The sequence below is a fragment of the Gorilla gorilla genome, chromosome 7 (genome assembly GCF_029281585.2).
Source record: "Gorilla gorilla gorilla isolate KB3781 chromosome 7, NHGRI_mGorGor1-v2.1_pri, whole genome shotgun sequence".
Lineage (NCBI taxonomy): Eukaryota > Metazoa > Chordata > Mammalia > Primates > Hominidae > Gorilla > Gorilla gorilla.
In genome coordinates this window covers 11,308,200-11,327,528 of record NC_073231.2, presented here as the reverse complement: position 1 = coordinate 11,327,528, position 19,329 = coordinate 11,308,200, and the positions used below count along the sequence as shown (strand labels likewise).

General features: G+C 47.3%; 2 protein-coding genes across 2 annotated transcripts; both read left to right on the top strand.

The window, feature by feature from the left end:
• The first annotated feature begins 4,911 nt into the window (after positions 1-4,911).
• Positions 4,912-7,394, top strand: DEFA4 (defensin alpha 4). Its single transcript, XM_019032022.3, has 3 exons — positions 4,912-4,992; positions 6,307-6,490; positions 7,074-7,394. The coding sequence occupies exons 2-3, from the start codon at positions 6,319-6,321 to the stop codon at positions 7,193-7,195; spliced, it is 294 nt and encodes a 97-aa protein (XP_018887567.2). The 5' UTR covers positions 4,912-4,992; positions 6,307-6,318; the 3' UTR covers positions 7,196-7,394.
• Positions 7,395-16,697: 9,303 nt separating this feature from the next.
• Positions 16,698-18,213, top strand: DEFA6 (defensin alpha 6). The gene is made up of 2 exons (XM_004046590.5): positions 16,698-17,074; positions 17,983-18,213. Exons 1-2 carry the CDS (start codon positions 16,882-16,884, stop codon positions 18,090-18,092), a joined length of 303 nt encoding a protein of 100 aa, XP_004046638.1. The 5' UTR covers positions 16,698-16,881; the 3' UTR covers positions 18,093-18,213.
• Positions 18,214-19,329: the final 1,116 nt, after the last annotated feature.

Here is a 19,329-nt window from a genome sequence, read left to right as displayed (position 1 = left end):
AACAACACTTGCAGGACAAGCCAAACCTGGCACTTAAGTCCTTTCAAGTGACAGGAAGCTGAGGCCATGGTTTCCCTGTTATTCAGCTCCTGCCTACAAGCAGAGAGAAATAGCAGCAGCGACCCTATTGCCCGAACAATTGGTGACCTGATGAGGTCATGGGAAGAGTTGGACATGGGGAGTCCACATACCTCAGGGAAGGCAGCACTGCCCTGCAGGCCGGGAGCCCACTGGCCAGCAACCACCTCCCACATTTATCACAGCAGGGCCTGCATAGGAGGGGAGGGTATGCTGAGCCCAGCCATACAGCTGGTGGTGCCAGTTGCAGGGGAGGTTGCTGTGGCCATAACGCCCACTCAGGGTCATGTTTTTACAGATTCCTGGGCTGTGCCCAATATATTGTGAGTGCCCTGCAGCCAATGCTTCTGGAATGGCCTCTGTGGCGTGGACCTGTTTGGGTCAAATTAGGGGACAATCCAGTCCTCCTACAGGTGATTCACACCTCATGCATTCAGAACAAACATGCCCAGGCTACTTTCCACCACTCGAAGGGTGAGGCATCCACAGTGAGACGACTGCCATCTTTGGCCTCCAGACTGAGCCTGCTGACAGCCCCTGATGTCCTGTCCCCAGGAGGTTAGCGGTCAGACACACCTCCCAGGGCTTGGGTGAGATCCTCTTATTTTTACAGACTCCAGACTCAAGTTCTGTATTCCTCAGGTGCTGACAGAGTGGAGTCCTCCAGCCTCAGATCATGAGAGCTACAGCCACATGAGAGGGCACCCCACACCACAGCTGTCTCCCACCACAGCTTCAGGCAAGCAAAACTGTGACCAGCAATCCCTTGTTCCTGGGCCATCACCCTTTCAGCTGGTGGCAAATGGACTTCACTGGGCCTCTCCCATCACAGCCAGCACCTTCTGCTGTGCAGGAGCAGACACACATCCACCGCACTTCCATCGACTCTTCCAACCCAAGGCTCTTGGTAGAGAAAGGTGCTCTCTTTCTGTGACATTTACTCTATTACCTCTTGTGAACCACCGGATATCACTGATGCAGATCAGGGCTCCCACTTCAGGGTGGTGGTGGGCAACTCAGCATGGGGGTTAGGGGACCCTCACTTAGCCACTGGCCTCCTCAAGCAACACAGTGGCCTCCTAAAGTCATGCTTATTAAAGTTGTGAAATGAGCACTGACTGAGTCAAATTAGGAAAGGCTCCAGTCCCCCTACAAGTGGTTCATCAAGGGAACCAAGCTCCTTTGAGAGCCTTAACTATCTTAATTCTCAACACCATGGCCACCAGCTCTTCTACAATTGGACCAGACCAACCATGGCACCCACCCTGGTGATCACAGAAGAGTTGAGCTCTTTTTCCCTTATGGATACCATCACTCACATTTTCTGCAATAATCAGACCCCCCGGTACCATCACAAGATGTCCACTGTCTCAGCATCAAACATTTACTAAAGACTCGATTGAGGATGGACAGTGATATGGTTTGGCTGTGTTCCCACCCAAATCTCATCTTGAATTCCCATGTGTTGGAGGGACCTGGTGGGAGGTAATTGAATCATGGAGGCAGGTCTTTCCCATGCTGTTCTCATGGTAGTGAATAAGTTTCACAAGATCTGATGGTTTTATGTAGGGAGTTTCCCTGCAGAAGCTCTCTCTTTGCCTGCTGCCACCCACGTAAGACTTGACTTGCTCCTCTTTGTCTTCTACCATGATTGTGAGGCCTCCCCAGCCATGTGGAACTCTGAGTCCATTAAATCTCGTTCCTGCATAAATCACCCAGTCTCGGGTAGGTCTTTACGAGCAGCATGAGAATGGACTAATACAGATAGTGAGCTGTGATCCTCTGGGGACTGACGGTCCAGGCAGCTGCCACAGAACAGGCCTAGGATGCTTCTGCTACACCAGACCTCACCTCTTGACATACAGCCTCCAGCAGAAGCTCCAGTTCTTCCTGCTTTGAAAGGTAGCTAGTATCTCCCACTCACTCCTCCCTGAAGGAAGTGGAGATTGTTTCTCTGCAGCCCAAAGAGGGCACAGTCTCGGTCACTAAATGAGGAGAAAAAGCCATCAAACTAGAGGACGTCAACTACATCAGACAAAGACCACATGGAACTACCATCACCATGTCCTGTGTCGATGGCAGAGAAATGCTCTGAAGAAATGTTGGTGAAAGCCCACCCCATAATCAATATCGACGTAAAAGTACCTTGAGGAAATCCCTGAGTTATAAGCTGTCAGTGCTCTCTATCATTGGCCTTGCTGGGTATCTTATGTATGTAAATGTTGCACAGCTGATCTTAGGCCTGGGGCCTGACATCCCAGAGAGCTGCTGGAACAGGACAGCCACTGTGAGAAATTGAACCCCAGGCTGGAAAACTGGGGCATGTTGAGGCACTGTGCTAGAGGGGCAAAACCCCAAATGCCACCTGACCTGGATCCAAGCCAGGAAACCCGATCCTTAGATACTGAATGGGACCCATGGCACTAAAGCTTAAACACCAGCAACCCCCACAATCAGAGGCAGGTGGCCCTCCCCATAACCAGGCATGAATACAAACCAGCTAATGATGCCTCAGCACAAACTCAGTCTGTGGCCGGAAAGGTTGGAGCCTCACATGCAGAGAAAGCATTCAAACACGTTCATGGGCTTAGGGATACTTCTGTGCTCCAAAGTATATGAGTTGTAGATGGAAATGTCCTATCCCCCCACCAACGAAAGCACCACTCAAGCTTTCACTAAACGCTTCCATGGAGTCCCACAGAGGCCAGCGGCCTGTGCAACACCAGCCCATACCCTCTCTCTTCTTGAGTGACCAGCTGAGAAGGCCACCCCTACCCGAAAGGCCATCACCTCAGAAGACAGTGCTCTGATCCAAGGGTTTGTCGTGGGAAACAGTGGCCTCACCAGAACCAGAGACACCAAGGAATCTCATCTTGACTGTGGGGTCATCCCCAAACCAGACTCACCTTACTCTCCTTCCCGCCGCAAGGTATGGATCTCACCACCCCCAGGACATGGCGTTGGCTCACGTCCAGTACCTGGACCCGTGCTTTCTTAGCTCATGCTTTCCTGAGGACCCTGCAGATGACCCCTTAGAATGGTATTTTGCTGGGATCCCCATTTGTCTTTAGTGTAACCCATTAGTTAAACCGCCTACTGCAAGGAAACCACAAGGCTTGGATCAGATCATGAGGCTGCCCTACAAGTTATGCCAAAAAATATGGACTTGGAAGACCTGTCTGTTACAATATCACACGCAAATCTAACCAGCTCTGCCAATAACAGCTCTCTCCTATGTTACTAGGAAAATGCCTGTGGATTGGAGTGTGTTCTGTGTGCAGGAGGCTGGTCCAGGTTTCACTTCTGCAGGACAATGGACATCCCCACAACCACCAGACCTTCCCCACGTGCACACACACCCCTTCTCATTTTGCCTCTACATCCATATCCACTGGGCCCTTCAGGCACCTGCTAATGCCCTAGAACCTAAAACCATCATCTGGGGCCCAGTTCCCCAAATAGCCCTAATTTCTTCCTCTGCTGGAATGAGTCCAGTGCCCACTTCCTCCAAAGGTGAAATCGCTGGGCCTGCAACAGATCAGGAACTCACTGCTTCCTCAGAGGGGCAGCCGACTTCACTGCTCTGGAACAGCGACCACCCCTAGAGAGTCTTGAGATGCCTCCTCCCTCCTTAAGACTGAGAGCGCCGCTGCCCCCAGTCCTCCACAGCCCAGTGCCTGCTGCCTTCATGCAGAGCTGCAGGGGAGGCCCTGAGCTCCCAGCCTGCTGGAACAGCGCTGTGCACGACCCTCCCATGGCGGCAGGGGCTGCCTGGCCTGCATACTGGGTTCAGCAACCTCACTATAGGTATTCATTCCCTCAGGAACAACTGCATTCTTTTCTCATTTCCAGAAACCTCATCCCGTTTACCTCACTACAAGGAGGAGGATGGTGGAGAGTGTTACATTTTAAAATGTGCACTAGCCTCCCTGGGACTCCCCTTCAAATAACCCAGGAGGGACCACACAAGGGAAAGCTTATACATCCCACCCACCCAGTGACCATCTTCCTAACTCTGGGTGTAGGGAGACTTGTAAGCCTACGGGATTGGTTTGGGAACAGGGTATTTGAGCTCACAACACAAGTTGATGCAAGCTAACACCAATCTCGCTGCAGCTTTGGCCACCATCCTGAGGGACTTCTGAAAGACATTAGGTCTCACGCAATCATTTGATGAGTCCTTGGCCTGGATGACCTAGACAGTCATTTGGCCTTGAACTATCTAAGGCCAAGCAAAAAGGTGACTGTCCCCTCTAGGGAACCACATGCTATATGCACATCCTTTACTCGGGAGCCTGCAACCTGCCCTATCCAGCAACACAAGCCCAGGCGGTATTCAGTCTCACCCAGGTATTCTCCAGACTTACTTGTCTGAATGGCTTGGATTTGTTTTTATGGTTAGACCTCAGGGCCTGCAGAGGTCAGTTCAGACCACATTCCAAATCCTCATCTGTGTGTGGGTGGCATTTTGATCCTAGTCTTCTCACAAGGTGTATACAACAATATGCAGGCCAGGCTCTCCTGGTGGCTTTAAATATTCCCTCGGTCCAGGTAGTTCGGCCTCAGCCACCAGCATAGGTATCATGGGGTCAATTGTCTTAGGAGTCATGAGGAATCCACAGTTGATTGCTTCCTGGGCCTGGCCAGGGCTGACCAAAGTAGACGAGGGGTCGGTCCCTCCGTGGACTCCTGCTTGAACTCCAGCTTTCTGCCAAATTTCTCAACTGCGCTTGTTAACAGTTATTTAAAGTACCCAATAGAAAGTAACCCTGAAAAATTAGGACACCTGATACCAAAAGACCCTTAAATAGGGAAGTCCTCTCCTCTGTGTGCATGGCTGCTCTTGCTACATAAGACCTGGAACACAGGACTGCTGTCTGCCCTCTCTGCTCACCCTGCCTAGCTTGAGGATCTGTAAGTAACACAAAACTTAAACTTTCACACTGAGGTTTCAATATTGAAGCTGTGTCCCCAGTCTGACCTCTGACTGTGGGGCCACCCCAGAGGGACCCAGCGGGTGAAGCCCCTGCTGTGAACTTCTATCTGGGCGTCTGGTGGCTGCTGGGGGTAATGGCTACCAGCTAAGTCAATAGAGAAACTCAAAAAGTTTCCTTCCAAACACACGTGTCCTACTTGACATGTCCAATAAAGACGATCACAGCTCCTTAAAACATTATTTTACTGTGAGAGAAGCCTCTGCAGGTCCTAGGTCTGTTTTTCAATCAGGTTGTTTGCGTTTTGCTATTGAGTTGTTTGACTTCCTTATGTATTCAGATATTTACCCCTTCTACCACGTAGGCTTTGCAAACATTTTCTCTCATTTTCTGGGTTGCCGTTTCCCTCAGTTGATTATTTCCTCTGCTATGAAGATGCTTTAGCGTTCAATGCAGCCCCGCTTGTCTATTTTCCCATTTGTTTATTGCCTGTGCCTTTGGTGTCATAGCCAAGAAATCATTACTCACATCAATGTCAAAAGCTTTATCTTTGTATGTGCTTCTGGTAGTTGTATGGTTTCAGGTCTTTTCAAGTCTATGTTGAGTCTTCAATCCATGTTGAGCTGATTTTTTACATGCTGTGAGAGAAAGGACCACGTGTATGCACATAGCAACTCATGAACCTTACACAAGTCTTTACCTGTCTCACTGAGCTCATTTCACCTGTAGCCTGATAAGGTCATTGTCCTTTTCACTCTGGCCCCTACAGGAGACTACTCACCCCATAACCTCAGTCACCCCTTCTTGAGGGTATAATGACCTAGAAGCCTGCAATGAGTTACTCTCTACTCCACTGGAATTCAGGTCTGGCACCAGTGTTTAGACCTGAAGAGAAGAGTAGGGCCCATTATCAGGAAATAAGAGGCATTTGCTCTCTTAAATTATTGAATGAAAGCACTGTTTCCATTCTTTTTAGAATATTAAAGATTTAACCAGGAAATATTAGGTATTTCCTGAAAACAGGAAAAAATGCCAGGGTCCTCATCATCACCATCAACTTCAACCTAGCACAGACACTCAACATAGAGCTTCCTGTGAAGAAAGCTGGAAGAGCAGAGGAGCATTCCAGGGACGCCAAGGCCAATAGGAGCCGGCATCCTCACTAACAAAATGCACACCTCCTCTCACTCAGAAGGTCAAAGGTTTCTTGTCTCTGAGCCTTCTCCCAGCAAAGCTATAAATCCAAGCTGGCTTCTCCCTCCCCACACAGCTGCTCCTGCTCTCCCTCCTCCAGGTCAATCCAGCCATGAGGATTATCGCCCTCCTCGCTGCCATTCTCTTGGTAGCCCTCCAGGTCCAGGCAGGCCCACTCCAGGCAAGAGGTGATGAGGCTCCAGGCCAGGAGCTGCATGGGCCAGACGACCAGGACATATCTATTTCCTTTGCATGGGATAAAAGCTCTGCTCTTCAGGTTTCAGGTGAGAGAGGCCAGCACAAAAAAAGCTACAGAGTCTAGAGAGACAGATGGGAGATGGGCTCTAGAATCACATCTCAATGGTGGATGTCACTTAGGTGGCTTTACTTAGCATCTCTGGGCCTTGATTTTCTTATCTCCAAACTGAATAGAGAGACAAATGTAAGTAGTCTTCTTTCTCCAAAGACTTGATTCCAAGGTATGTCTATAAAATTCGCTAGGGTTAAGATATGGAGAGACAGATTGACCAGTTCTTTCTGGATCTAAACAAGCAGATATTATAGGGAAAATATTTTATTCTGCCTATAAAGGAACTTTTAAAAACTGGAGATGGGCTTAAGAGTATGTTCAGGTGTGTGTCTGATGGGGCAGAAGCACAGAAATGACAGCAAATGAGAATGAGTCTCAAATCCTGTGTGAGCAGCACTGCTCTGTGTATTTATTCCTATTTACTAAGGTTGTTTGTGCTACCGGCACTAATGCAGCCAGCATCACCTGTCAGCCAGCATGTGACTTCTCCAAGATTCCCTTTACCACCCACTGCTGACCTTGGTGCTCAATTTCTCATGCTTTCTCTGTGTTCCCAGGCTCAACAAGGGGCATGGTCTGCTCTTGCAGATTAGTATTCTGCCGGCGAACAGAACTTCGTGTTGGGAACTGCCTCATTGGTGGTGTGAGTTTCACATACTGCTGCACGCGTGTAGATTAACGTTCTGCTGTCCAAGACAATGTCATGCTGGGAATGCCATCATCGGTGGTGTCAGCTTCACATGCTTCTGCCGCTGAGCTTGCAGAATAGAGAAAAATGAGCTCATAATTTGCTTTGAGAGCTACAGGAAATGGTTGTTTCTCCTATACTTTGTCCTTAACATCTTTCTTGATCCTAAATATATATCTCGTAACAAGATTTCTTTGTTTACACCTCTTTAAAATTTGATATGTGTCTGTGTCAAGACACTAGAAAGCAACTGCCAGAATCCTACATGAATATTCTGGAACAAATTAAAGTTTCAAAATCTAGAATTTTTAAGGAGGAGCCATGGCTTCAGACACAAATTGAAATGAAGGCACAAATGATGCCACTGATCTCACCATCCACTGCTCTGTCTTTTCATTCTGCCTCATTTTGAATGGATTCACTCTCAAAGACAACTCTCATATACTAGGCAAAAGAATCAATGTCAACTTCCAGTTTAGCTACTCACAACCGCACTACTTCTCGGGAAAAACCACCATCCTCTGCGTCAAAATATTGGAGTTTTATTGAACGTGTCCAGATCACACATTTGCCTTTTAAGACATAGGGTTATAGGAGATCCACTGAAACAACTTTAATTAAGAGGGAAATGGGTTGTTAGCAAAGGCGGGGTGCATGGAACACAAAACACAGCAGCCCACAATGGGATGTCCTCATGAAGAGCACCCTCCAGCCACGTCTACTAAGACCTGGATTTCACACCCATAAAGTCGTCTTCACACCCAGAAAACGCACACACACAAATGCTCCACTGCACTTTGCAACGCGCACTCTCTTGGGTTGCCTTAAAGCTGCTGAGAACCTGATTCTGCTGGGAAAATACAGCTTCACCAGAAACCTTACATTCCTGTTGTTGCTGGAGGCTGTGGCTCTGATAACCACAACATCCTGCACTTCAGTGAGTGAGCAAGAAACCAGGTCTAGGGAAAGGGAATGAACCAGGAGCGCTCTCTGAGATGCTCAGAGCATTTCCCGGGAAGGCCACACCATCCCCTGCTGTCCTACCTTCAACTGCAGCCTCCCCATCAGGCACAGCACACGTGGGGTCTGTACCTTCCTGAGCTTGTCTTCCTCCTCCCCTCCAAGAGAACAGGGTCACTGCCTAACCCTGGTGTCCCTGAGGGCCAGGCTGACATCTTGCTGGGGTGTGATGTGACCTCTCTTCCTGTCTCACCTCTCTGTCCCTACCCTAGAAACCTACTGTACCTTTAACAATAGTTGAGGATGTCTTGTCAATGGCCTATGAGGACATGACCACAAAGCTCCAGGGACAAGTCCAGCTTGGTCCACAGATTTCTTATATTTTGGATCTAGCAGTTCCAGTTTATGAATCCACTACACACGCTGGGAAAAATACCTTCTCTGTTCAAGCCATGGCTCCTCTTATCTGGAGGGTCATTCATAGAATGCCCCCACAACTTCCAAGAGTGACAGAGAAACTACAGTTTGCAAATAAAGGGACAGTGATTCTAGTAGGATTATTCCCCATTCTTGACCAAAACAATCTGATGGGCCAAGACACAGCTGTGACCACCACCAACAACCACCCACAATGCCCAGAGCCCAGGAGAAGGAAGCAGGAGTTCTCCACATCTACCCCATGCAGATTCTGAGCAGGTCTCAGCCCCAGACTGAGGCTCTGCCTGTCTGAAGAGGCAGCTCAGGGGTCCAGGCACCCCAGTGAGACACTTCACAGCTGGGGAACCCAATACACGTCCCAGGGAAGACACAGTGGGTCTGTGATTGACAAAGAAATGGTCCAAGGTCTTCCCCTTGTATCGAAGGTGAAGGTGACATTTTGGGTTTCAGGATGTGAAAGGTGGACAGTCTTCCTTGGGTTCCTGCAACCGCCACTGACTTGAAGTCACGCAGTTCTTGCTGTAACTCTGCATATTGCTCCTAACCGTCCACTGAGTCGGGCTGACTCCATCACGCGGTTTCTGCACTTCCCAGAAGTCCACCTGGCTTGCGCCCTAGATCCTGGGGTCTCTGCTAGAACTTCCCTTTGTCACTGAGGACTTTGCTGATTTCTTAATTTCAAATTACAACTAGTTCCCCCTGGTGACCTCTATCCCCCTCTTCTCTTTATTTTTAACTGTAGAACTGTAAGCTATCTCACATCTGTGCATTTCATTTACTCTCTGGAACATTTGTCTCCCAACACTGGGAGGGAAACTGCATGTTTTCCTCATCATCTTACCACAGTACATAGATGACCACCCAATACACTGCACATGATCAATAAATTAATTTCAACTAAATTAATTAATTGTACTCAAAATTTATATTGATACAAAATTGCACTGTTTTTCCTAAGCAGCTTACAAAAAAAATACTGAAGCCTACAGAGGTAAAGCAGCCCGTGTGTCTAGTCCATGTGACAGCATTCCTTAAAAAAGACTAATTAAAACTAATTAAAAAGACTAAAATATAGGAGACTATGATGGGTAAAATGTGGTTTAATGAAGCATTAGGACTTTTGGAAGTAGGAAAAGACCATTCTGTCATGGAATGCCAAGGATAGATTTCATGGTGAATCTTAAACTGAAACATAAAGATGTTTAAACTTTCAATAGATTAAAAGAATGATTAAAGCAGAAAACTAGGTAGAGAATGTAGAATCAGGGCAAGAGCTATGCAGGAGGAGGTCAACTTCCATTGAATTAAGAGGAATTGCTGTTGCAACACAGGAGGATGGAGTAGAATGCAGGTTGATGTGCTGAGAAGCATCCATCAATCCAAGGGAAAGGGCCAGATGAGGACGGAGCCTCCCTGCTCCTCTGTGTGGATAAAGACACACTGGGAGCACCACATGTGGCTTCTGCTACTGCAGTCTAGGGTGGGCGATGACAGCTGCAAACTCTAGGGACGGAGAATGCAGGGAGAGGTGTGAGGGTCTCCAAACAACCAGGGCAACTTGCTCGGCCTCAAGTGAGACCCAGAAACGTTCATTTGGATGCACTCTGTGTTTACTGATGACATACAAGACATTTTCTACCTTGAATCACTGGAGTGGTAGAACAATAAAGAGTAAGTCAGATGCCTCATCCCTATAAATGTAATTACTCAAGGGGATAGCAGCCTTGTCTCTGTGGGAAGATAGGAGCCTATCTCCTAATAAATTAGCAAACAAAGATTGCGCAATCACACTGCTCAACTTCCCCACCAACAACCACCAGAACTTTTCCACTAGCTTAACCCAGGGTCTACATATTCCTGCCTTGGGCTTCAGGACAGTTGAGTTCAACGGCTCACCCTATTGCAGCATTTTGACTCTTATTTCAACAGTGTTCAATAAATACTTCCTTGACATTTCTTAAAAGCCTTCTGAATTTTTTTTAATACAAGACAGGCATTTTTTCCTTTTCTGTTTCTCTGTTTGAGAACTTGAACTCTTCTTACAAGCAGGACCAGAATGGAAGACATCAGACAACTACTTATTCTCTTTCCTCAACCTGTGTATTTTTTCCTTTTGCTGCTCAAAGCCACTCAACTCACTAAGAAACTTAAGATTATGGGAAACGGTCTTTCACTGTAATGTTACCTGGCCGGTCACCCTCCCGGCCTCTCAGTGCTTTTTCCTCCTGGATGACAGTGACCCCACCCCCTCTTTGTCCCAGCCCTCCACCCCATGGCCACCCACTAGCTCCTGCCACCACCTGGAATTCCTCAATTTCTGAACATCAACTATGAAGCTCCCCATCCCTGACTCACGCGCTGTCCTTCCAGCCTCTAATGTACCCGTCCCTCCTTCACTGCTGATCAGCATCAATAAGGCTGTTCTCCCCAGGGCTGTGCATGGGAATCACCAGGGAGCCTGATACCTAAGCTGCTCTTGGGACACCTGTCATCTGCTCTCAAGCTGCACTGGGACACTTGTCATCTGCTCTCATCTCCTGTCCTTGTGCACGGCACCGTCTTTGCCTCAGGCTCTCCGAGTTTGGTATTTTTGATCTTTTTCAGGCATCTTAGTGGAGTCTTGGAGTAAAACGTTAGAAATCAGGTCAAGCTGAGTCACCATTTTGTTTTAAGAGGCAGGGGTCTTGCTATGTTGCCCAAGCTGGTCTCAAACTCCTGGCCTTAAGCAATTCTTCCTCCTCAGCCTCCCAAAGTGCTAGGATTACAAGCTGAGCTACCTTGTCCAGCCCTGAGTCAACATTTTCACTCCCATACCTAGGAATTCTGGCTTTAGGAAATGCTTGGTCCAAGGACTCAAAGCATGAGTTACTTTGCTGTCTTTACCTTTTTTCCCCTTTGTTTCTCTTGATCTTACTTTGGGATCTCTCCCCAGGTGACAGCCATGTCATTCATGGTCATCTCTCTGTGCCCTTCGCAGCTAATCTCCTAGAGAAAATCCCCACTTCTTTCCCTGTTGTTTCAGCCAACTCCTGAGTCCTATGGCCTCCTCTGAGTCTGTTACTGAGGGCAGAGGTTGAGACTCCACCTGGCTCCCACACCACCCCTGCTCCCAGCGGGAAGAATTTAAACTAAGAATGGGTGAGAGGGTTCTTCGGTCACTCCAAACAGTCCACAATCTCATGCTCCCACCACCATGGGCTCTTTGTGACACTTTGGGAATAAGGTAAGAGGATTCAGTCCTACTTCGCCAATATTTTAGAGAAGCAGAAGTTTACACACGCAGAAATGCACAAGTCCAACTTCTCGCCAAGACTGTGACAATGCCCTCTGTTCATCTACTGCTGTATGAAAAGATGTCCCAAACATAGTGGATTGAAACAGCACCATCAGGTCTTCACTCATACCTTGGCAATTTGGGCCTGGCTCAGAGGAGAGGTTCTGCTGGGATCTGAGGAGCTCAGGGCTGAGACACTCGCGCACAGGTGGCAGGCAGTGCTGGCTCAGCTGGGAGCTCTCACAGGGCTGAGGGATGGGACCTTGTGATGCGCTGGGGCCAGATCATGCCGGCTCATGAGAAAGGTGGTTTGTGTGACATTTTTTAAACTGTCCAGAGCTGGGAGGATTCTAACCACAGAAACTTAGAAACACTGTAAATCAGAGTTTTGGTTTTTGCCAGAAAGCTGGCTGTTCTGTGTTCTCTAGCTCACCCTCGCAGGTGCCCTCAGTTCATCTTCCTGTGCGAGGCTGAGGCTTCCTCACAACACGGTGTCTGGGCCCCCAAGTGACCAGCCCTCTTAGTCCGTTTGAGCCACTATTTTAAAAAAAAAATACCATAAACTGAGTTGCTTATGAACAACAGATATATTTTTCAGTGTTCTAGAGGTTGAGAAGTCCAAATCAAGGTGGCAGCAGATTTGGTGTCTGCTGAGAACCAGCTTTTTTGTTCATAGATGGCACCTCCTCACTGTGTCCTCACCTGATGGAAGGAATGAAGGAGCTCCTTGGGGTCTCTTCTATAAGGGCACTAATCCTATTCATGAGATGCCCTCCGGACCTACTCACCTCCCCAGAGGCACCACCTGTTAATGCTATCACCTGGTGGTTTAATATTTCAATATATGAATTTCAGAGGGACAAAAATATTCCAACTGCAGCGCCATCCAAGACGGTGAAAGTGAAAAATACCAGTGTCTTAGCACCTGGGCCCAGCAAACGGCATGGTGCTAAGTCATGTGCATTCTATTGGTGAAGATGTCACCCGACCTAGATGCAACAGGAAAGAAGTAAACCTCCCTTTCTGTGGGAGAAGAGTCCAAGAATTGGGACCACATTTTAAAACAGCCCAAGAGAGTTATTCTTTCATAGTCATTTGTAAAAATTGCTGCAGGCAACAACACCAGACACATAGACAGCATGTGAGAGGTGGCTGGGAAAGGCGGACAAAGGGCAGGGGACTTGGAGCTCCTGCCTGTCCCAGCTGGATCTGCAGGCCCGGGAGTTGCTGTGTGGCACAGGCAGCACCAGGACCCTCCCTGCAGGGAGGTGGACAAAAGGCTGAGGGGAGGGACAGGGCGGTGCACTCTCAGGGGCTGGGAGATGGACAGTTCTCAGAGCTCACCCCCATGCAGCCCCCGCCCTACCCCACGCTAACACACACACTCTGTTCCAAAACTGCCCTTCCACACTGGGTCAAAACCATGTCCCAGGGCCCTGCCCAAGGTCCACACTCACTGTGTCTGCTGGGGTCACCAGACAGCCTCAGGGAGTGTGGGAATATCCTCGCTGCTGCTGAAGGCCTTTCTCCTCTCACACCCACACCTGCACCCCCGCCCATAGCTTCCCCAGGATATTTACCCCAGCTTGAGGGTGTCAAGGCTCTTGTTGAGTGTCTGAAAGCTTAACTGCATGTGTATGAAGGAACAGTTTCAGTTGTGTCTACACTCAGAGTTGACACTGGTGGCAAGTCCAGGACACTGTGCTGGGGGCAGGGTCGGTGGGGGTGGAAGTGAAAGTGTTGCAAAGACTTTTACATGTAGCAACATTTTTTGCTTAAACCACTGATTTCTGCCAAGGTTCTGGTGCAGCCCAGAAAGAAAGGTGAAAGGGACCACGAGATACAGACTCACTCTGTTCTAATTGGGGTTTGGGAGCCACCTGGGGGAGACAGAGGCAAGGCCCAGGTGAGACCTCAGCACAGACTGAGAACCTGACCTGCCCTGGCTGTCGAGTCCCCACCACAGACTGGGAAGGAGGCAGGGACAGGAGCATTGCCACCCAGGAGAAAGAGCAGAGGCCCCCAGACTCAGGTCCTCAGCCCCGCAGCCAGCACGAGGGGGAACGACATCATGACACTAGGTTAGAGACGGGGCAGGCCAGCCTTCCAGGGCCAGCAGCTACCGCTGACACGGAACCAGCAGCAGTGTATTCTGTGCCCCCTGAACTAATGTTGTAATATGTACACTTTGGGGTGCAGAAGAAAGCAATGTGTTTGCTGAACAGCACTTTACAGCGCTCCCATTTGAAGTCTCTCTTGGGTAAACTCCTGTTTAAGGGCAGGAGTGCCACCTGCTGTCCTTAAGGTGCTACTGCAGTGCTGCGCGCCCAGTTCTCTGTAAGGGCGGGTTCTTCTTTATTGGAAGATAGTATGGGCTCTGCTAGGTCAGCGTCTGATGTGTGACAACATCTCAGGGTGCAGGTATGCTGGAGCCACTGAGGACAACAGAGACAGCCCTTGGCCTAAGTCAACTTCATCTCGGTGGCATCTCCAAGATGCTTGGTTCTTATTAGGGCTTCCATGTGGGAGTGGGGTGGGGTTAACTCAAGAAAGGCAGTTAACAGAGATGAGGTCCTCGTGACTGCGGGTCACGGTAGGGAGGTTACTTCTCTTGCAGGAGCCTGATGGCTAAACAAGGGGGAGATATACCTGCCTCGATTTTGTGCATGATCATTGAAAGCTGGATCCTAGAGTAAATGGGCTCTTCAAAATAGAGCTTGTGCTTCAGTATTTGCATGTATGTGACTCTAGGGGCAGGAAGGTAAGCAGAGAGAGGGAAAGGAACTACTTGAAGTTCCCTTGTCCCTGACACCCTTTGATGTTCTACTGTTCTAGAAGTTCTGTTTACTTCCAGGCGTTCCGTCTGTTGGCGTGGTGATTGTGGTGACTTTACAAGCTGCGATATGGATCCTGATAAGCCTTCCTGCACCCCATCTGTCTAAACATTTACCAATGCCCATGGGGATTGGTCTGCATTATCTTCTATTTCAATTAAAATAGGCTGGGAACACTTCTTAGTTTCCAAAGATAGAGCATACAATTCCAAAATGCTCCTTTAAGTCAAGACAAATTAGATCACTTATTTACAGAAGTATCTTGTCCTGTTAGCTAGATCAGGGTATCTGAGTAACAGCTCCGGGGTAGGATTTCCAGGTGATAGAGTAATTATTGCCTGTCCCATGAACTACTGGGGAAAGAGGCATAGACAGCTATAACTCACAATGGACAATTACAGTTTGGGTTGGAGAGGGAAAGTTTAATTCGAAATTTAGATGTTAGTTAAATGGTCATCTCCTGCTGGGTAAATGTAGGCAAAATTCAAATAAATACAGAACAAATGCATTTTTAAATGCCCATAGATTCCCTAACAAAACTGAAACAAAAATCAAGAAAACAATTCCATTTACAATAGCATCAAAAAATAAAACACCTAGGAAGAAACAAGGAGGTGAAGGATCTACATGCTGAAAATGAAAAAAAAATAGTGAAAGAAATTAAAGAATGTAAAAATAAATGGAAAAATATCCTGGGCTGAAAATTGGAAGAATTAAGATTGTTAAAATGTCTACCCCAAACAAAACAATATACAGATTCAGCACGATTCCTATCAAAATCCCCATGGCATTCTTCACAGAAATAAAAAAAAAAACCTAAAATTTGTATGAGATGGTGAAAGAACCCAAATAGACAAAACAATTCTGAGAAAAAAAAACAAAGTTGAAGACATCACAATTCCTGGTTTTAAATTATATTACAAAGCTACGGTAATCAAAAAAACAATATGGTATTGGCATAAAACCAGACACATACCAGTGAAATAAAATTGAGAGTCCAGAAATAAATCCAAACACATATGGTCAAGTAACTTTTGACAATGGCATCAAGAAGACACAATAGGGACAGGAGAGTCTCTTCAATAAATGGTGGTGGGAATACTATTTCCACATGCAAAACAATAAAACTGGACCCTTCTCTTTTGGCATATACAAAACTTAACTCAAAATGGATAAAATACCTGAATAGAAGACCAGAAACAAGAGACTAAGAAAATAATGGTAGAGTTCTATATGTTTTGAGCTACAACATATTCAAATTACAGCATTAGGGAGAAAAAACAAAGTGCAAACCAATGTTTAATTTTTAAGTGGAGATTTCCTGGAGCAGAGCTGCAGGGCTGGGGCAAGGATGGAGGCTCATTACTCCTTTTACCCTTTGAATGGTCCTTGTGGGCAGTTCAACATTTTCTAAAATTAAAAATAAAATAAAATTTCAGAGGGGGATTGTGGGCATGTCAATTGTTTCGATATTTCTCAAAGTGGAGAGAAATACCTAGTACATATTTTACTTGATACATTCAGATCACATGGGTTTCCTGAAATAAATCTTTTGGCTTTAGTTTTACTAACTCTTTACCTAGTATCCCACTGAGTTCTTTTCCCTTATAGGCTGATAAGGTCATTATCTTCTCCACACTGTGCCCCACAAGAGCCTATTCACCCCATAATCTCAAAGCCTCCTTCATGAGGGCAGAAATGCCCCCTGAATCCTGCAATGAATTAACTCTCTACTCTAGCGGGATCCAGCTCTGGCCTCAAGGTCTAGACCTCCAGAGAGTGGCCAGCCCCACCTTCAGAAAATAAGAGGCATTTGATTCCTGAAATTATTCAATGAAAGCACTGTTGTTTCCTTTTTTTGCATATTAAGAAGTAAATATTCCAGCAGATGGAAAACAGAACAATGTAACACTGTTCTTATCATCACTATCAGCTGGGACCAGAACAGACACTCAATAAACAGCCTCACACTACAATGAAGCTTGGAGAACAAAGGAGCATCAAAGGGACATGGAGGGCAAGGGTAGTTCTTCTGCTCCCCAATCACATGCACACCCCGTCTCACCGCAACATCTGTCCCTGAGCCTTCTCCCAGCAGACCTATAAATCCAGGCTGGCTCCTCACTCCCCACACATCTGCTCCTGCTCTCTCTCCTCCAGCGACCCTAGCCATGAGAACCCTCACCATCCTCACTGCTGTTCTCCTCGTGGCCCTCCAGGCCAAGGCTGAGCCACTCCAAGCCGAGGATGAGCCACTCCAGGCAAAAGCTTATGAGGCTGACGCCCAGGAGCAGCGTGGGGCAAATGACCAGGACTTTGCTGTCTCCTTTGCAGAGGATGCAAGCTCAAGTCTTAGAGCTTTGGGTAAGAGACACCAGCATTGCAGAGTTAGGAGTGTAGAGAGGAAAACCAAGCACTTCTAGAATTAGATCCAACAGCTGGTTCTTTCTCTTAGGTGATCACCTCCCCAAGCCTCAATTACTTTATATTTGTACTGAAAAGGAAGAATCAGTGATATTCAAGGCATGACTTTTCTCTAAAGATTTTTTAATTCTATGATAAGTCTATGAAATTTTCTAATTTTTTGCCATGTAGAAATGTATTGAGGAGTCTCTACTTCAAGGAAGAGAGCCTAATTTTAAAGGAATGTTTTGTTTCGCTTTGTTTTGTTTTGTTTGATGGAGTCTCGCTCTGTCACCCAGGCTGGAGTGCAGTGGCACTATCTCAGATCACTGCAACCTCCGCCTCCTGGGTTCAAGCAATTCTCTGCCTCAGCCTCCCAAGTCACTAGGATTACAGGCACCAGCCACCAAGCCTGGCTAAATTTTGTATTTTTTTTTTTTTAGTACAGACGGGGTTTCACCATCTTGGCCAGGCTAGTCTTGAACTCCTGACCTTGTGATAAACCCATCTTGGCCTCCCAAAGTGCTGGGATTACAGGCGTAAGCCACCACATCCAGCTGCTAAAGAAATGTTTTTAATCTGACTTTTATAGGAACCGTTGGAAACTGGAGACAGTCATATGGGTGCATTCAGATATGTGTGTGACAGGGCAGGAGCAGATAAGTGCAGCATATCAGAATGGGTCTCTAATCCTGTGTGTGACCAACACTGCTCTGCGTATTTATTCCTATTGATGGTGCGATCATGCTATTGGCTGTAATGCAGCCAGCATTACATGTCAGCAAGCATGCAACTTCCTGAAGATTCTCTTTACTGCCCGCTGCTGACCCTGGTGCTCAATTTCTAATGCTCTCTCTCTGTGTCCCCAGGCTCAGCAAGGGCTTTCACTTGCCATTGCAGAAGGTCCTGTTATTCAACAGAATATTCCTATGGGACCTGCACTGTCATGGGTATTAACCACAGATTCTGCTGCCTCTGAGGGACGAGAACAGAGAGAAATATATTCATACTTTGCTTTATGACCTAGAAGGAAACTGTTGTGTGTCCTATACTTTGCCATCAACTTTGTTTCCTCATCTCATATAAAGTCCTTTCAGCAAGTTCTTTTGTGTTTGTGCATTTCTGGTGTTTGATAATTCAGGATTCTTCAGATGCAAAAACAAAAACCCAAGTCGTATCTCAAAACACTAGCTCTTCAAACGAGTTTTCTATGTAGACCAGAGAAGTGGTAGAGAGGATGTTGAGAGAAGAGAGGATTTGGGTTTTTTGTTTTTTGCTTTCTGTGATGGAGTCTCGCTCTACTGCCCAGGCTGCAGTGCAGGGGCACAATCTTGGCTCACTGAAACTTCTACCTCCTGGGTTCAAGTGATTCTCCTGCCTCAACCTCCCAGGTAGCTGGGATTACAGGTATGCACCACCACGCCAAGTAATTTTTGTATTTTTAGTAGAGACACGGTTTCACTATGTTGAGCAGGCTGGTCTCGAACTCCTGACCTCAAGTGATCCGCCCACCTCGGCCTCCCAAAGTGCTGGGATTACAGGCATGAGCCACCGCACCTGGCCTTAAGCACTCTGTTTTAATGTTAATGCTGGCCAGCTGTGCCTGAATTCCAATGGGAAGAGGATATAATGAGGCATTCCTGATCCCCATGTCCCATGACGGCCTGAACTAGTGTTTGAGGTTGACATTGGAATGCCTTGGGCTGAGAGGAGGGGTCCATTCAGTTGGTTGGAGGGCTTAGAATTTAAATTTTGGTTTGAATGGGATACAAACACAGGAGGAAGGAACATGGGGTCTTGGCTCTTCCGACTCTGGCCAGAACCTTGCCAACCCTATGTCCCACTAGGGTGAGCCCACAGCCATAGCCAGTCATCCCACAACACCCACTCTGTTTCCTCATGCACACCACATGTCCACAAGAACACAGGCCCTCTCTCTTTGCCTTGTGCCTTGTCACTATGTCCAGAGACAAGAGGGTGACAACAGATAGTCCTGGGTATAACAACAACCCTGACATTCATCCAGAGGTCTGGACAGACTCCCAGTTCTTCTGCCCTTCTGCTGGGTCTTCTTACGTCTTTGTAGGAGAGACCATGTTAAAGTGGCCTATTTTCCAGTTCTCTAAAACACAGACATGGAGGGAATGGTTCTCCAAGGCAGGTCTGAACGAGGAGAAACATGGAGTCACAAAACCCATTTCTAAGCCTGACTTTGC

Bases quoted from the DNA above. Each gene is read 5' to 3' on its own strand.
- DEFA4 (XM_019032022.3), top strand. From the start codon at position 6,319: ATGAGGATTATCGCCCTCCTCGCTGCCATTCTCTTGGTAGCCCTCCAG. The intron at 6,491-7,073 runs GTGAGAGAGGCC...CTGTGTTCCCAG, and splicing joins CTCTGCTCTTCAGGTTTCAG to GCTCAACAAGGGGCATGGTC.
- DEFA6 (XM_004046590.5), top strand. From the start codon at position 16,882: ATGAGAACCCTCACCATCCTCACTGCTGTTCTCCTCGTGGCCCTCCAG. The intron at 17,075-17,982 runs GTAAGAGACACC...CTGTGTCCCCAG, and splicing joins CTCAAGTCTTAGAGCTTTGG to GCTCAGCAAGGGCTTTCACT.